At 48.9% G+C, this 17,375-nt stretch overlaps 1 protein-coding gene across 1 annotated transcript in view; it reads left to right on the top strand.

Annotated features, from left to right (window-relative positions):
• Positions 1 to 11,505: 11,505 nt before the first annotated feature.
• The window catches only part of ZFHX3 (zinc finger homeobox 3), a gene marked incomplete at its 5' end in the record, with an annotated part of 156,512 nt that continues 150,642 nt past the window's right edge, over positions 11,506 to 17,375 (top strand). The window contains one exon of the mRNA XM_080829458.1: positions 11,506 to 14,218. Within this exon, the coding sequence (XP_080685584.1) occupies positions 11,506 to 14,218 (2,713 nt within the window). The remainder of the gene's footprint in view (positions 14,219 to 17,375) is intronic.

Genomic DNA, 17,375 nt, shown 5'->3' with positions numbered 1-17,375 from the left:
CCTTCTAATCCACCAGGAGCCTGTGATGCTGCCTTCTGGGAGGGGCCCTGGCATATGTGTGGATCATCACTAAGCCCCACAGTTGCTTCGGCTACACCTCGGAACTGGAGAAATGCAGTCGGCGTCTCTGTAAACTCACAGAGGAGGAGAAACTCACCCGGCTCTAGAAGATGGGTGCTGGGCAGGTGAAGCAGAGGGCGGAGCCCAGTTCTTTGAAGGAGCCAAGGAGAAATTGCTGGAAGGAAGGGCAGAGCGTTGTCCGAACTGGCAATGCAAGTGGGTCAGACTCTGATCCAGGAGCTCGTGGTCGTGGAATATGGCAGAGGGTCGAGCAGGAGATATCATCAGTAAAATCCGACAGAGCCCTCTTACTCATCATCAAGGAAAGGACAGTACACCCCTGTGGTAGACCTAACGGGCATTTCACAAAAGGCATACAAATTGCCAATAAGTATTTACAGATGGCCTCTGTCTTAGTAGCAAAAAAAAATCTAAGTTAAAATGAGGTATCATTTCTTGTCAGATTCACTGGTTTTGTTTGTTTGTTTGTTTTTGTTTTTGTTTAAACAAGATAATACCTGCTATTGATGAAGGGGCAGGGCAGTTGATGCTCACGTGCCATTGAGCATGAGTTGGAAGGACTTTCCTAGAGGTTAGATTGGCGTATGCCAGAGAGCCTTACCCATGGTTTGTTACTTTTTAGGCCAGCAGTTCCATTTCCAGAAGTACATCCTAAGGAAGGAGAGATGTAAGGTCTGGGGTAAGATCCGAGATTTTATGGCTGGAAGGAAGGCTTATTACCTAGTTAATATTAGCTAATATTTGACTTACATAAACTACTTAACCTAAGCCTCAGCTCCCTCATCTGTAAAATGGATTGTTACAAGGATCAAATGAAATGATACATATTTTAAAGATTTTATTTATTTATTTATTTGTCAGAGAGAGAGAACGAGCGAGTGCACAAGCAGGCAGAGGCAGAGAGAGAAGCAAGCTCCCTGCTGAGCAGAGAGCCTGATGTGGGACTCGATCCCAGGACCCTGGGATCATGACCTGAGCCGAAGGCAGCGGCTTAACCAACTGAGCCACCCAGGTGTCCCGAAATGATACATATTTTAAAATGTGCTTAGAACCATGCCTGTCCCTACTAAGCAGGTAGCATTGGAGCTGTACTTATTTGTGTTATTTTGTTAATGTAGATACAGAGATTTTCAAGAGTATATTACAGCATTCACAGCAAAATATTAGGAATTGCCTAAGGGTCCAGTGATAGAATTTAGTGGAATTATGCTATATCCGAAGGATGCAGTATCTGTGTAGCCATTAATTCTGACTTACGAAGAATATTTAATGTCATGGAAAACTTCCATGCTAGATGAAGTTAAAAGGGCGGCTTACGTAAGGAGTGGTGTGATCTGAGGTTGGTGAAGAAGATCTGCGTCTCTAGACATGCAGAGCGAGAAAAAAAAAAAAATCCATAAAAACCATCTTGCCTACCAGTCACTCTCTGACTGGTGGACTTATAGGTGACTTTTATTTTAGCTAGTGAGTCTTTCTGCACGTATCCATTTTTTTTTTTTTTGATAATGAACTCATACTACTTTAATCAGGAGAAATTATTGAAAATAAATTTAACATCATGAGATGCCAGATTGAAACCGTAACGGGCCCAGATGGCACATTTTTACATCCTCTGCTAGCTTTTGCTCAGCAGCCCAGCAGCAGGAATGGAGAGATCAGAAATAGGATCTTTTGAGAGGGATTTTGAGGAAATGGGGAGGAGATGGGAAGTTTTGGGTGCTTGGTTGCAGTCATTGTGGGAAGGTAGCCCATTTAGTTGGGAAGATGGCAGGGGGTGGAGAAGGGAGGGCAGGGTGAGCTGAGCACCTGCCAGGTAGGAGGGATGGCTGATGGGGTAGGAGAGTAGGATAGCTGCTGTGTTGGGTGAAAGGACGTGCTGCTTTACTTCTGGGAGGAGGTTCGGTGTTTCATGGTTTAAATCTAGATCGGGAGAGAACCATGCAGGCCAGTGATGGCCAAAGATGCTGGTCGTCTGTCTTCAGGACGCAGTGGAAAGCTGCAGGCTGGGTGGGCACTTAGATCAGTAGCTCAGTGCTGGGATACCGTTACGTGAAGAACTGGTTGAACTGCCCCAGATACTTCTGAACAGAACAAGCCAGGGTAACAGTTGGGTAGTTTTGCCTTATTTTACTGTGTTCATGGCTTTGGTCCCTGCCGAACTGTGTGTGTGTTCACATGGTTGGTAAGAAATTGTGTTCCTCATATATCAGCTCATTTTTTCCAACACACGCAGACTGGGTTCCACGCCTGGCTCTGCTCCGGATCTTGCAACGCCTTCTTCCTCCCCTCCACGACTCACAGTAACCAGAATATCGCGGTAGTTGTGGATTCCCTGCAGAATAGACTGAGCTAGCAGTTTTCACTTCCAGGTTGATTTATGTTCACTCTGGAAAGAGCACAGATGCACTCATTAGCAAGACACGAAGCCCAGGGCCTGGACAACTCTCAGGGCCTTCCAGGCAGTGGGCCCCCTGCAACATGAGGGACCTGTTCAAGCATGTGTGTGTTCTCTGACCTCGCCATAGTTACAGAATAATTCTTAAGACTACTGGGGAGTTGCTACCAAGCCGATGGGATCTCCCCTTTCTGTGGTTTCACACTTACTGACTTAAATGCAGTAGCAATATATAAATACAGTTATTGTAGAAAGCATAGGACAGGATTGGATACGGTTCTTCGGTGGATTCTAAGCTAAACAGATGAGGGTGTGGTGTCTTTGCTCCTTGGATGAATTTCCTACATATCTCAGAATCTGGGTTGCCTTTGGGGGTTTGGAGGGGGCTGGGAGATGTGGGGATGGTTTATTCATTGCCGTGTGTTTTTCTCTGTAATATGTTTTAGTCTAGAGGTAGCAGTGCTCACCGTCCATAAGTTGCTGGGGTTCTTTTTTATGGTTCCTGCCCCTGTCCTTATTTAGAACTGTATTCACCAGGTTAGGGAAATCTGCCCTGATCCAGGATCATGTGGATATCTTGGGTAAATGTCTTTTGATAATTGTGTTACTTGAAATTCTGCCCAAGTTAGAATGCTCATTTGTCTTCAACTAGAGAGCTCTGTCTAGAACCTCTCATTTAGGGGCAGAGAGGCCCAGTTTTCTGTGTCTGTCTGTCTACACCTCTCTGTCCAGCCTTACAGCCTGTTTCTTTCCTGAAGCTGTGCCAACAATGAATTTCACAAGAAAATAATGATGTGGGGATCAGGGTGGGTTGGCTGTTCACATGTACTTTGGATGGTTCTATATGGAGTCTTGCCCTGGACAGTTACTTTTTTTCTCCTTGTTTTGACGTAAGTTTAGATGTATAGGGGAGTTGTAATAATAGAACAGAGGATTCTTGTATATACCCTTCAGTCAGACCTCATGTTAACATTATCTCATATTCTATCCATATGTATGCATGTGTGCTTATACACACATACGTTCTGATTTTTCCTAAGCCACTTGAAAATTGAAACATCTCTAAATATATCAGTGTATTTTTCCTGAAAAAAGACATTTTTGTGTATCACACCACCGTTATCAAAACTAGAAAATTAACAGCTAGGACAATTATCTGACCTATGGACCTGATTCACATTTTGCCAGTTGCCCTAATTATGCCCTTGATGGGGGGGGGGGAACAACCCAGATTACGTGTTGTGTTCATTTGTCATGTCTCTTTAATCTCCTTTAATCTGAAACCATCCTTCAGTCTTTCTGTTGGATGACACTGACATATCTGAAGAGCAGAGGACATTTTGTAGACTGTCCTCGATTTGGATTTGTCTGATGTTCCCTCCTGATTAGATTCAGGTTTTGCATTTTTGGCAGGACTGTCAGGGAAGGGATGTTGTGTTCTTCCCAGTGTATCCTCTTGGGAGGCACATGATGTCTGTTTGTCTATTCCTGGTGATGTTAACTTTGATCATGTGGTGAAGGTAGGGTCTGCCAGGTTCCTCCACTGTAAAGTTATTGTTTTTCCCTCTGTAATTAATAAGTATCTTGTGGGGAGATACTTTGAGACTGTATAAATATCTTGTTACTATTCGAACTTTCATCCACCAGTTTTAGTATCCATTGATTCTTGCCTGAATGGGATGATGGTTCCCAAATGGTAATTTTCTAACTCCATAATTCCCTCTGCATTTATTAGGTGGATTTCTATTCGAAGGAAGAACTTCCCCTAATCCCACATTTTTTCCCTGAAATTTATGAAAAGTATGCAATTATGGATTCTTATTTTATACGTTGGGTTGTAAACTTTTACTCTCATGTAATTTTCTTGCTTGCATTGTCCCAGTTTGAGCAAGTGCAGGGACACTGCAGCCAGTTCCCGTGCCTTTTTGGCACATTGTCTTCATGCTTCGAGCATTTCCTTATGTTCTGGCTCAAAGAGATGCTTCAGGCTCCTCTTGCACTCTCTCTGCCTCCCAGCCCAAGAACTGGCCATTTCTTCAAGGAATCCTAGTTCCATTTAGTGGAGAAGGCCGTTTCTTCAACTAAGAGAGGAAACAAACAAACAAACACAGAACATCTTCAGAGATCATCTCCCCCCCCTCCCCCAGTATTCTCATTCCTCCCCGTACCTTTTCCCTACAGTTTTATTAAGCACTTATTACATCTTGGAGATGGAGAAGACAGAGATGAAAGGGACATGGAACAACTTAGTGGCAGAGATAGACGAGCCAACGGATAATTACAGCAATGCGATAACCGCAGAATTGCAGTGTGTTTCCGTATGCAAAGTGCTACCATGGGATCACAGAGAAGGAGGTTAAAGTTGACTAAGGAACCCACTTGATAACCCAGGCATCTTCACCTTTCACGGGACCGAGAGGCTGCCCGATGGAACCTTCTGGCAAAATCCCCTCCTCCATTCCTGAAACTGGGGAGTGCAGTATCTCATTGAGTCCACATTCCATCTGAGAGCTTTGATAATCTTGAGAGAGGCTTTCCTTTCTATGAAACCGAACTCGAATTTCCTCTTCAGTTCCCCCCATGACTCATGGTTAAGCCCTGAAGCTTGGTCAACCGCTTGCAGCTAGTCCCCTGTGTCCGTAGCAGGTGTGCTTGGGGGTCGTTGCCTTGCCCTATGCTGGGAGTTGTCTCTTCTGTCTCCCGAGCTGCTCTTGGGCAGCCATTGGACCATGCTCTGCTCTGTGAGACCAGGCTCTTACAGGTCTTTCCTGGGTGGATCATGACATTCCTCATACAGAGAAAAGGATAGGGATATGAACCCTGCTGAGTTTCCACAGCTCTGGTGTGTCCCTGTAGCCGGAGGTCCCCTTTCTCTCTTTGGCTGCCACATCAACATTGTGCCTGGTAGTGAAGTAACAGCCCCAGGGAGTCTTTGCGTGAACTCCTGTTGTTCCAAGTCTCTTCCATTCTCTGTCAGTTTACCAATTGCTTGAGCTTTAAATACAGGGCTTTTTACCCAGTCTTTCAGAACTTACTGTGTTTGGTTGGGCCTGTCGTTCCCACCAGCTGAGATCTTATTTTGTGTCTCCATGCCACCATCTGGCCCAGGAGTTGGTCAGCCCCCTTAGCTTTCTGTACATGACATACTGTTGTGTGTGCTTGGTCTTGTCCCTAAAACTGTTGGTGCAAATGAAGGGAACCCAGGACAAGACAGGAGGTCAAGGCATGCCACTTCGACACACTGACATTTGAGTGGGTAATTTAGGCAATAGCCTCTTCTAGCCACAAAATCAGCTAAACTTTATTATCTCAAAGACATTTTGCCATCCTGGATATGAGGAGATGATAAACTTTGGGATACCTTATTAAAATCAAAAAGTTCTCTCTCATGCATTTCTCAGATCATTGACTCTAAGTGAAGCTATTTTTCAGTTTATTTTATGTGAATGTTCTTACTGAACCTACAGCTAATTGCTAATTTCTCAGGACCTCCTTTTTTTTTTTCTTTCTAATTTTTCCCTAGATGCTATTCAGCAGCCATCAACTCTTTTCTAAAACTGTGGGGGAACTTGCACTGTACAATCTACAACATACCTTTTTAAATCTAGTATCATCACTTCATCCAAAAGGATGTACACACACGTACTTCTTCCCCTTTCTCTTGCTTTATATTATTTCTGAGTGCTTTTCATCACTTAACATTCTCTTTGTGGTCTCTCCCTGGCAAGAATACACACTGAGATCTGTTTATCATTAATTCCCTAGCATCTGACACATAGTAGGTACACTGTAAATATGGAATGGTTGAGTGAATGAATACATTTTTTGGTTTATGGCCTCTGGAATCTACCTCGTTTTCTTAAAAAAAAAAAAAAGAAAGAAAGAAAAAAGGATAATGCGCTTGCCATTCAACTCCTTGAACACCTCCCACCACTCTCATTACCCCTTCTCCTGTGTGAAGACCTCCAGGTAACACTCCTCCCCCGACCATTCCAAAAAAGGGTAGTGTTTGTAAATGGGCACGTGGTTTTTACATAGCAGTCCTGGATTCCCAGGATCTTAGAATGGTCCCCAGGTCCCTTAAGATTGAATCTGAATGTTGGATATAAGGACATTCTGGAGTTTTCTTAGAGAAATAGACATTAAAGAAAAATGTCAGGTGCCTGGATGGCTCAGTTGGTTAACTGTCTGCCTTTGGCTCAGGTCATGATCTCGGGGTCCTGGGGTTGAGTCCCATGTCGGGCTCTTTACTGAGCAGGGAGCCTGCTTCTCGCTCTGCCTCTGCCTGCCGTTCCCCCTGGTTGTGCTCACTTTCTCTCTCTCTGTGTCAAATAAATAAGATCTTTAAAAAAGAAAAAAAATGTCTTAGCGTGGCTCAGACCACAGACTGCACAGTCAAATTAGGGTTTTGGCATTTAGGCTGTATAGTTTGCACAACCTCAGTTTTCCCATCTTTAAAACAGGAATGTAAGTGGCACCCATCTCACACCCTGGTTAGGAAGGTGGTTTGGTCTCTGCAGGACTTAACGTGCTGCCTAATTCAAGAAGGGATGGCTTCCCTCAGGATGGTTCTCATTTTAAAAAATTCGGGAAAGAAAGATACAAAGGAGGAAATGAAGTCGCCCATAACCTCATCCCCTAGCAATTACCACTGTAAAAGTTCTGATACAAATCTTGTGTATCTCCATATGCTTCACTCACTTAGCATCCCGTGCGATCATTTTCCCACGCCTACAAGTAGTTTGTTTAAACAGTGATGTTTTATAATGTCTGTGTGCTATAATTTATTTGGAGACCCCCTTGTTTTGCCAGATTATTTCCATCTTTTTTTTCCCCCATTAAAAACGTCGTGATGAATAGTACTGTATCTCTGTGCGTATCTTGGGTGATTTCCTCGAATAGCGGAATTGCTGAGTCAAAGGGCATGTGCGTTTTTTGAGGCTCTTGCTGAATGGGCTCAGGGAGGTGGTGCTCCCCTGGCTTCCCCTCCAGCAAAGCAGGCTGCTTCTGGAGAATGGCCCGCCTGCTGGGTCTCTTCTCTCTGGCGATGCCGCATGGGTTACTCGCGGAGGCAACAGTTTCTCCCAGTCTGGATTCTCTGTTTTTCTTTTCTTTCCCTTTGTTTCTTTTCTTGGTTTTCTGCCAAACAGCCTCTTGTGAAAGGACCGCCTAATTAACCCTGTGCTAATTAACAATTTAAAATTACACAGTGTGACTGTTCGTGTTTAATTCTCTGGAAGCTGGAGAAGAGCAGGAACCCCCTCCCCTCCCTAATAACTATATCCTGCCTTCCGCACCCCCCCACCAGCTTCCCGGTAACTGTTGCATTAGACCCAGTCCCGTCTCCTTAACGGAATGTAACAAAACTGTCCTTTCACATCTTCCCAGTTGAAAGAGGGAGATGAATGACTTTGTTAGTGGCCCAGATTAATATGGAGTTTTGTCATTTTAAACAATCTTTGGAAAATAAAGACTGCTGTTAGAAAGGTGCAGGGGGCTTTACAGGTAGGTTCCAAAGGAATTGTAACTTGTAAGGAGCAAGGGTGGGGGCTCTTGAGGAAGGTGTTGGAACTTTTCTGTACAAGATGATTTCTCAAGTGGCAGATTTAAACTCCAAGCAGAGAGCATGAATGGGAGAGAACTGGATCACTCCTGTATCTTCCCTTTGAAGGTCTTACTGGGAAGATGTGTTCTTCTGAAATTTAACTGAATTTTCCAAACCCTGCACATAAATGCAAAAACCACGTTGAGCACAATGTTGCCCAGGGGTGTGTGTGTGGGGGGTCATGAATAGAATGTGTCTGTGTTTATAAGGGAATTTGGGGTCATAAGCTGCAGAAGAGAAGCAGGCTGCAGATGGAGTTGTGGGTTTGTGATGTGTGAGCTGGCCCTGATGTGAGTGAAGGACGAGGAAAGGGGTGCAGAGCCAGGGGTAGGGGGTGGGGGTCTGAGCAGAGCTGCTGGTGGGGCTGTGTGTGAGAGCGTGGGGACCCACTGGGTTCCCAGGCTGGCCTCTATAACTGAAGATCATTGATTTTACGGGAAACCGTGTTTACAGACAGAGTGCTGATCGACCTGCCGAGTTGACTTCTGCCTCCTTAAGTAAGAACTACCCTTTTCTTATTGACTGGCTGATAAACAGAGTGAGAGGGACAGCCGGCTGGGTGGGAGAGTTCTGGATAGCCTGAGGTCCTTGAGCTGAAGGATCAGGCAGGTTTAAGAGATTGCTTCATCTCTGTCCTCAGGTCCCTTCTCGTCCACCCCCTCCCTACACCTCTTTGGGACCCGTGGGGGAATCCAAGACTGAGCCCACCTGGTTACCTGGCAGTCCAGGCACGGAGCCTGGGAAAGATGGCAATCTGGTGAAGACATCATGAAGCAGAGAGTGGCTCAAGCTTTAGGGCCTGTCCTCAGGGGATCATGTTAAAAGGCAGATTCTGATCTAGAGTGGGGCCTGTGGGTCTGCATTATACAGGCTCCCTGGTGAAAAACGGCGCTACTTGTCCCTGAGCCACACTTTGTTTAGCAAGGTTATAAACGGTTCTGCCTGTCGCGGCCAGCGTGGATTGAAAGGAAGCCTAGTGCATAGATTGTGATGTGGGATCCTCCTTGGCCACTGGTGTCTTCATGGGCTGTCGTCACTCCTTGTGAATAAGTGGTATCCCATGTGGCCTCTCTCGGGGAGACGTGTCACCACCATGGGCACCATCTCTCTTTCAGAGGTGGCCACAGTGTCATCCTTTCTTGACACCTTTTGCTTGGCTATAGAAAACAAAGTTAGGTGAGTTTCTAAAGGTCCCAGTCATTTAGCCGGATGGCTTGTGGAGGAGGAGGTAGGAGAGAGCAGAGCAAGAAAAGCCCACCAATTAATTGGTAAACGCTTGCAGGTTTCTCTGGCCTAGCCCAGGCTGGAGAGGAGATTGGCTTTGCTGTCGATACTCAGGTCCCTAGTGAAGCATCAAAGCTGTTCTCCTTTATCAATCGTGGCCTCCCCTTCCAGCATGTTCCTGTAACTTACCAAGCATTTATGACATTGATTTTACAATCGGGCTGTTAACCCTCCCGCCCCTTCAGGCCTGCCAACCTTTTTGGCCCGAGCTGTCAATCAGATGTCGTCCAGCCAATCAGGCAACTCCATAAGAAGAGCCCCTTGGATTCTCACCTGTGTGCCAGCTAAGCCTTCTGAAGTCCCATTGCATTTACTGTTTGGTTTGGCTTAGTGTAGTCATCGTTGTTTAAAATCACCGTGTCTTTTCTAAGGCACGCAGAACTTGGTTGTAATGGAGTTTGAGGTTACATGCTTGAGAGGTGGGGTGTGTGTGTGTGTGTGCACGCGCACATATGTGTGTTTTGAACAAAACAGAGGACACATTCTTCCAAAAAGTTACTTCTCCAGAGACTTCTGGTAAACCTGCCTTTCCCAATTTTTCCCGAGGGGGAGCTGTTGGCTCACTGTGCAGTCAAGAATCAAGAAATGAAAAAAGAATGGGAAAATGGGGGTGGGGTGGGGGAAGAGAGAGACTGAACCCAGCCAAAACCTTCATCTGATGTGTATGAATGAGATGGGTGGAGAAGCAGCCAAGTGTTCTCCAGGAAGGAGGCGTAGTGGGGAGGGTGGCCTGGGGTTTGCAGGTGAACCATCAGGGCCGTGCAAGAGGCTGAGTTGCCTGTAGGATCCATGCCGGGACGGAGGGGACGCCCCTGTGATGATGTGACTCCAGGAGCAAGAGAGGTGACGGGTGGCCCGATGCCTCCCTCCCCAGGGAGGCGAAGTCTCAGAGGGCAGATTCAGCTCAGTGGCACTTTGGAGTCTGAAACAGAAAAGCCCCAGGGCTGAAGGGCAGCTGCTTGTACAGCTACTAGTAACTCCGAGGTAGGTGTGGAACAGGGGGCCAGCCGAGCCCAGCTGCCGTCTCAGCTTGCCACTAAGATCCCTGACAACAGAAACCACCACACCAGGGGTGACTGGGCCCTGTCCAGACAGGGCAAGGTCGACGCTGCTGGACGGGGAGCCGGCCAGTTGAGAGGCTTCCCAGCCATGTCGAGCTGAGATTTCGTGCCATCACAGTCGTGGTCTGAAGCCAGCTCACTCACAAGCAAGGGTGTTCTGTGGGTTGCGGGGAGGAGGTGGGATTTGGGAGATCTGCCATCTGGTTCACAGTGTCAGGGTGGCACTGGGCCTGTTTTTACATGTAGCGCCTCAGTTGTACTGCTTGTCAAACGGGATGGTGCTTCCCAGAGCCGGAGAGGATGAACGTAGCCACAGGCCCTGTCGAGGGCTGGCAGAGCACGTCCGGGCCCCGCAGACTTGCTCTCTGAGCCATGCAGCCTTCAGTCACTTTCCTTTGAGCTCCAAACTAGACATTTGGCCAGTAAGAGCAACGGCAGCAACTTCACCTCCAAATCAGCAAGCGTGTCCCCACACAGGTTTTCTGTCCTTTGTCTAGGGGTACAAAATCTTCGTCCTCTCGTCCGTCCCTCCCTGGTGTTCCCTTGGCCCACAGACAATGCGGTCGGCCAACAAGGACTTGGTGTCGGCCATCTGTATGCAGTAGGGCCGCTTGTGCATCCTCGGCGGGACCCGGCGAGGTGATGCGACTGTCCTCTTCTGTGGCCGTAGCCTGGCCCCGACTCTAACGCGGTGCTTGCAAAGAACGGAAATTCGAACTGGTTTCCAGGGGGTAGAGCAGCCGACAGTCTGAAGACAAAGAGGGGGTCTCCTGTGTGCCCCCTTCCTTATGCTCCCCACTCTTGCCACAGACCCCGGCCGTAAAGACCTGGTGCCAGCTGCCTTCTGCACGTTTGTTGGACGGCGTGGGGCGATCGCTGGGGTCCCTGCTGCCCTTGCGGTCTCTGTTGTGGGTGTGGACAGAAGCCTGTTAGAGTGCTCAGTGCGGGACCTAGCCTCGGCCCTCCTAACCTCTTTCCTTTCTCTCTCTCTTCCCCTCTCTCCCTCCTCTCCCCCCTTGCCTCTGCTCTTCAGGTCCGATCCGTACTGGGTGCAATGAAAGCTCCACGCAGGCCTTACCATGGAAGGCTGTGACTCGCCTGTCGTCTCGGGGAAGGACAATGGGTGCAGTGTCCCTCAGCACCAGCAATGGACTGAACTCAACAGCACCCACCTCCCCGACAAACCCAGTAGCATGGAGCAGTCCGCAAGCGAGAACCACGGGCCCCTGGAGAGCCTGAGGGCCCCCTTCAATGAACGCCTCGCGGAGAGCACTGCCCCGGCTGGCCCCACTGCCGAGCCCGCCGGCAAGGAGGTCAGCTGCAACGAGTGCTCGGCCTCCTTCGCCAGCCTACAGACCTACATGGAGCACCACTGCCCCAGCGCGCGCCCCCCGCTCCCCCTGAGAGAGGAGAGCGGGAGCGACACCAGTGAGGAGGGGGACGAGGAGAGTGATGTGGAGAACCTGGCTGGGGAGATCGTCTACCAGCCCGATGGCTCAGCCTACATTGTCGAGAGCCTGAGCCAGCTGACCCAAAGCGGTGGCGCCTGTGGCAGCGGCAGCGGGCCTCTCCCTTCGCTCTTCCTGAACTCTCTCCCCGGGGCGGGGGGCAAACAAGGGGACCCTTCTTGTGCTGCACCAGTCTACCCACAGATCATCAACACTTTCCACATAGCCTCATCCTTCGGGAAATGGTTTGAGGGCCCAGACCAGGCTTTCCCGAATACCTCAGCCCTGACGGGGCTCAGCCCTGTCCTGCACAGCTTCCGCGTTTTTGACGTGCGACACAAAAGCAACAAGGATTACCTGAACAGCGACGGCTCTGCCAAAAGCTCCTGCGTATCCAAAGATGTTCCCAACAATGTGGACCTGTCCAAATTCGATGGCTTTGTGCTCTACGGCAAGAGGAAGCCCATCTTGATGTGTTTCTTGTGCAAACTGTCCTTCGGGTACGTCCGTTCGTTTGTGACCCACGCGGTGCACGACCATCGAATGACCCTGAGTGAAGACGAGCGGAAAATTCTTAGCAATAAGAACATCTCCGCTATCATCCAAGGGATTGGCAAAGACAAGGAACCCCTTGTAAGTTTTTTGGAACCAAAAAACAAAAACTTTCAACACCCTTTAGTTTCCACAGCTAACCTCATAGGCCCCGGACACAGTTTTTATGGGAAATTTAGTGGCATTCGAATGGAAGGGGAGGAGGCTCTCCCAGCCGGCTCTGCTGCGGGCCCCGAGCAGCCCCAGGCTGGTATCTTGACCCCCAGCACCCTCTTGAACCTTGGCGGGCTCACCAGCTCGGTCCTGAAGACCCCCATTACCTCAGTCCCCCTGGGGCCTCTGGCCTCCAGTCCTACCAAATCCTCAGAGGGCAAGGACTCTGGGGCAGCAGAAGGAGAGAAGCAAGAAGTGGGTGATCCTGATTGCTTCTCGGAGAAAGCAGAGCCAGCCGAGGAGGAGGCGGAGGAGGAAGAGGAGGAAGAAGAGGCGGAGGAGGAGGAGGAAGAGGAAGAGGAGGAAGAAGAGGAGGAGGAAGACGAGGGCTGCAAAGGACTCTTTCCAAGCGAGTTGGACGACGAACTGGAGGACAGGCCCCATGAGGAGTCTGGGGCCGCGGCAGGTAGCAGCAGCAAAAAGGACCTTGCTCTCTCAAACCAAAGCATTTCTAACTCCCCCTTAATGCCTAATGTGCTCCAGACCCTGTCGAGGGGCGCAGCTTCTACTAGTTCTAATTCTGCTTCTTCCTTTGTTGTCTTTGATGGTGCGAACAGGAGGAATCGTTTAAGCTTTAACAGTGAGGGCGTCAGGGCCAATGTGGCAGAGGGCGGCAGGAGGCTGGACTTTGCTGACGAAAGTGCCAATAAAGACAATGCCACAGCACCAGAACCAAATGAAAGCACAGAGGGCGACGATGGGGGCTTTGTCCCCCATCACCAGCACGCTGGCTCCCTCTGCGAGCTTGGGGTTGGGGAATGCCCCTCGGGGAGCGGCGTGGAGTGTCCCAAATGCGACACGGTCCTGGGCTCCTCCCGCTCGCTGGGCGGCCACATGACCATGATGCATTCTCGTAACTCGTGTAAGACACTTAAGTGCCCCAAGTGCAACTGGCACTATAAGTACCAGCAGACCCTGGAGGCACACATGAAGGAGAAGCACCCGGAGCCGGGGGGCTCCTGTGTCTACTGCAAAAGCGGGCAGCCCCACCCTCGGTTGGCGCGAGGCGAGAGCTACACTTGTGGTTACAAGCCCTTCCGCTGTGAGGTGTGTAACTACTCCACAACTACCAAAGGCAACCTCAGTATTCATATGCAGTCCGACAAGCATCTCAACAACATGCAGAACCTGCAGAACGGAGGGGGGGAGCAGGTGTTCAGCCACTCGGCCGGGGCGGCAGCTGCGGCGGCTGCGGCAGCGGCCGCAGCGGCCAACATTGGCAGCTCCTGCGGGGCCCCCTCGCCCACCAAACCAAAAACCAAGCCCACCTGGCGGTGCGAGGTGTGCGACTACGAGACCAACGTGGCCAGAAACCTGCGCATCCACATGACCAGCGAGAAGCACATGCACAACATGATGCTCCTGCAGCAGAACATGACCCAGATCCAGCACAACCGCCACCTGGGCCTCGGCAGCCTGCCGTCGCCCGCCGAGGCCGAGCTCTACCAGTACTACCTGGCCCAGAACATGAACCTGCCCAACCTGAAGATGGACAGCACCGCCTCAGATGCACAGTTCATGATGAGCGGATTCCAGCTGGACCCCGCCGGGCCCATGGCCGCCATGACGCCTGCTCTAGGTGAGGCTGAGCGCGCGCGCGTGTGTTCTCGTGACTTGAGGTGAACGGGGGAGCAGTGAGGATAGACTGAGGTCCCGCTGATTTGGTTCATTCTGTCACGTCCTGCGGATTCGGCTCTGATGGTTCTTTTTGCAAGACTTGGTTTTGTGTGGACGTGAGTGTCTGACGATCAGCTGTTTTTCTCGAGGACCCCTTCTGGTGTGCGTATGGAAGATTGTATCCGTTCAGCAGCCACACGACTCGATTCTGGCTCCACGGGCCGGGATGAAAATTTCAGTGTTGCCTCTAGTGTCGGGCTTCTGGTCGACTTCCCTATCTCTATTCCCGTCTTCTCTTTCTTCGACCCTTTCGCAGTCTGAAAAAATCGCCGCAATTAATCTGAAACTTTCGGGGTTCGTTAAATGTTTGCTGTGACTTAGGGGAAACTTGCAGCTCAGGTTTTAAATAGGGACAGTCCTCTCCATTAAGAGCAGCTCGAAACCATAGCGTACCTTATTCACGTAACCAAAGGCTGGTTCTGTGCGGAGCGGGGAGCCATCCAGATATGTTCTGCAAACTTCTCCAGTGTATTCATGAGGAGGATCTCGATGCAAGAGACCCGTTGCCTTTCTTTACTGTCTTGCGTGAGTTGTCAGGGATAAGTATAGTTGGGAATTCAGTTGCCCTGGGGCAATTTTAAAGAGTGGTGTGCTAGATGAACAATGAATAAATTCTAAAATCGTACATCAGAAAGAGCAAAGTTTTAATATCTGTTGATTGCTGGTTAACAGAGCCTTTGTTACCATGAAAAAACGACCCATGTTAGAGAACGCAAGCTGGCTGTGTCCGGACAGCCTGTCTTACCAACAGGCTTCATAGCTCTAGAATGGAGTCAAGAGGATAGGATTGGGATGCCAAAACCCATGAGTTTTTCCATGAAAAGGATCGTGAGCACTTTTGGGGGAGAGCCTCTGTAGCAAGAAAACGTGCAAATCAGTTCCACGAGGACCAGTGTGATGGTTGGGCTGTTCCTCCCCCACCTATCTTTGCCACAGATGGGCACTGCCTGGTCTCCAAATCCCGACCCTGCCAATCTCCTGGGACCAGTGGTGGTGGCCTTACTGAAGTAGTAGTCCCTTCCTGACATGAGAAAAAGTTCTCGGCAACAGAGCGTGAGCAAGTACCTTTATTCTGGGGTGGTTTAGGTTAATCCCAGTTGGCAGGTCTTTGTGTGGTGTTTTAGTCCTGATTGCTGCTCATGAGTTATATTTCATAGCACTTAATTTGTTTTTCCTGCTATGCATTTAAATTTGGATCCTTGCTACTTTAATCTTGTTTTCTATTTTGGAATATTGACCTGTGGATCCTTTATTACCAAACGATTTGAAGATGTTTCACCAACTGGTTAATAATGGATGCACAGGGATCAATCATCTTATTTGTCCCCCGAGTGAACCATAGGGGATACACACCAAGGGATGGCCTCATACTGTAAGACTTTTTTTTTTTTTTAAGCCTGTGGGAATTGGGGTTTTCTCATCTGGAGATTTAAAATCTTGGGGAGGCAGATCTTGGAGTAAATCAAATCTGATGTAAATGGAATGAAGGCACAGAAAATGGATGGGTTCATACTGGGTCAAAGTGAGATCTTTTTAATTACCTTGAAAACCAGTAATTCTGACTAAGGCTTGAATGAAGCAGTAGAAAAATACTGTGCTTTTTATACAAGCTCTCTGTGAGTCCGCGGGGCACTATGCATTATGGGCGTATGGCAGGTGCAAAAGAGACAGAAGAATGGATCCCTGTGTTCTGGATGTACATAGCAGACCCATACTTCATTTATTTTTTTAAAAGAGAACAGAGCTTTTCCTTCTAAGGACCTTTTCCAGGTCAGCCAAGCATAGGCCCTTGAATTTTCAGGGTTACTGCTTATCAGCCAAGGTGTGTCTCTGGAAACCTCCTGTGCCTGCCTTAGGCCCCAAGAGCTGCTGAGATAGGGTGAGAGTCACAAGCGCTTTATCCTGGCAGCCTGAGTGGGGGTGTGGGTACGAGAGCGCATGCGCGAAGGACTTAGGTGTAAGTGCTATGACCTCGGCAGAGGCCAACACATGCGAATGTGAAAGGGCCGTAACGTTCAGTTCTGTCTGCAGCCCTAGGATCCTTCACAAGGCCATTTGTGAGAAGGCTGTAGGTGTTACCAGGTATTCCTGGGCTCTTCAGGGGGAGAAACATTTCTGTGAAATCCACTCCTACTTACCAAGTTACTCCTTCCTTTGACAGAACCTTCTCTTTTGTGATACCAAGCAGATGCTGATTCCGGGGGATGCTTTCTTCCTGGAGGGCTCAGAGGAGAGGGTCAGCACCCTTGGGTCTGGTCTGGTCGGTCGTGCTGCCATTTGTAGATAAGATACTGAGCTGGAGGCCATCTGCAGATATCCTTCCAGGCATCCCCTTAGATGATAAAGTTTAGCCCAGCCCTGAGAATCAGGTAGCTTACAGAGGTGTCTGCATGTTTCCCAGGGAGCCGACTGGTTATAGGACACCTGCCAGAGATTTTAGTAGATCCTCTGCTTTTGTCTTTGAGTCTAGAAGGTGTCTTTAATCCACATGCCTCTCAGACGCAAACTCTTGTGGCAGAGTGTAAATTCTAGTGTTAGACGTGGGTGCCCCCTCGCTCAAAAGTAAAACCCCTGCTGAGTTCTTACTTCCAGGGGGCGCTCTTCCTAACTTCCTCTCCATTGGGTGAGGTTCCTCCACTTCTTCGGGGGGCTGAACTGGTTTCTTCTTCTTCTGCAGATCTGTAGGATTCTAAGCCTTGGGTTTGTTCCTCCAAGGTACGGTTCTCCTCCAGAGTTTTGGCTTGCCTGTCGCCTTCATTTCACTGCTTCTCAGTATCTGTCTTTGATTTGCATTTCAAGAGCTTAGAATGGCAATAGGGACTTACGTCCTCTGTGCGTTTGGAGAATTTCTCATTTTTACTCAGGCATCCAGCAAGTGACAGCTGAATTTCTCTTTAGAGCAGTATTGATGTGCTGAGGTTAAATTTAAAAAGTGGGGGAAATCTGATGCTTCAGGTGGTTGGCATCAGAAACAAATATATGTTTGCTCCTTGTCTTACCCTCTGGGCAGTTTCTGCTTTGACTGAATGCCGCGTGTGTTTCATGGATGCTATCTGGCC

The sequence above is a fragment of the Martes martes genome (assembly GCF_963455335.1).
Source record: "Martes martes genome assembly, chromosome: 17".
Lineage (NCBI taxonomy): Eukaryota > Metazoa > Chordata > Mammalia > Carnivora > Mustelidae > Martes > Martes martes.
Note: the sequence above shows the minus strand (reverse complement) of the source record. Positions and strands in the feature narration are given on the sequence as shown.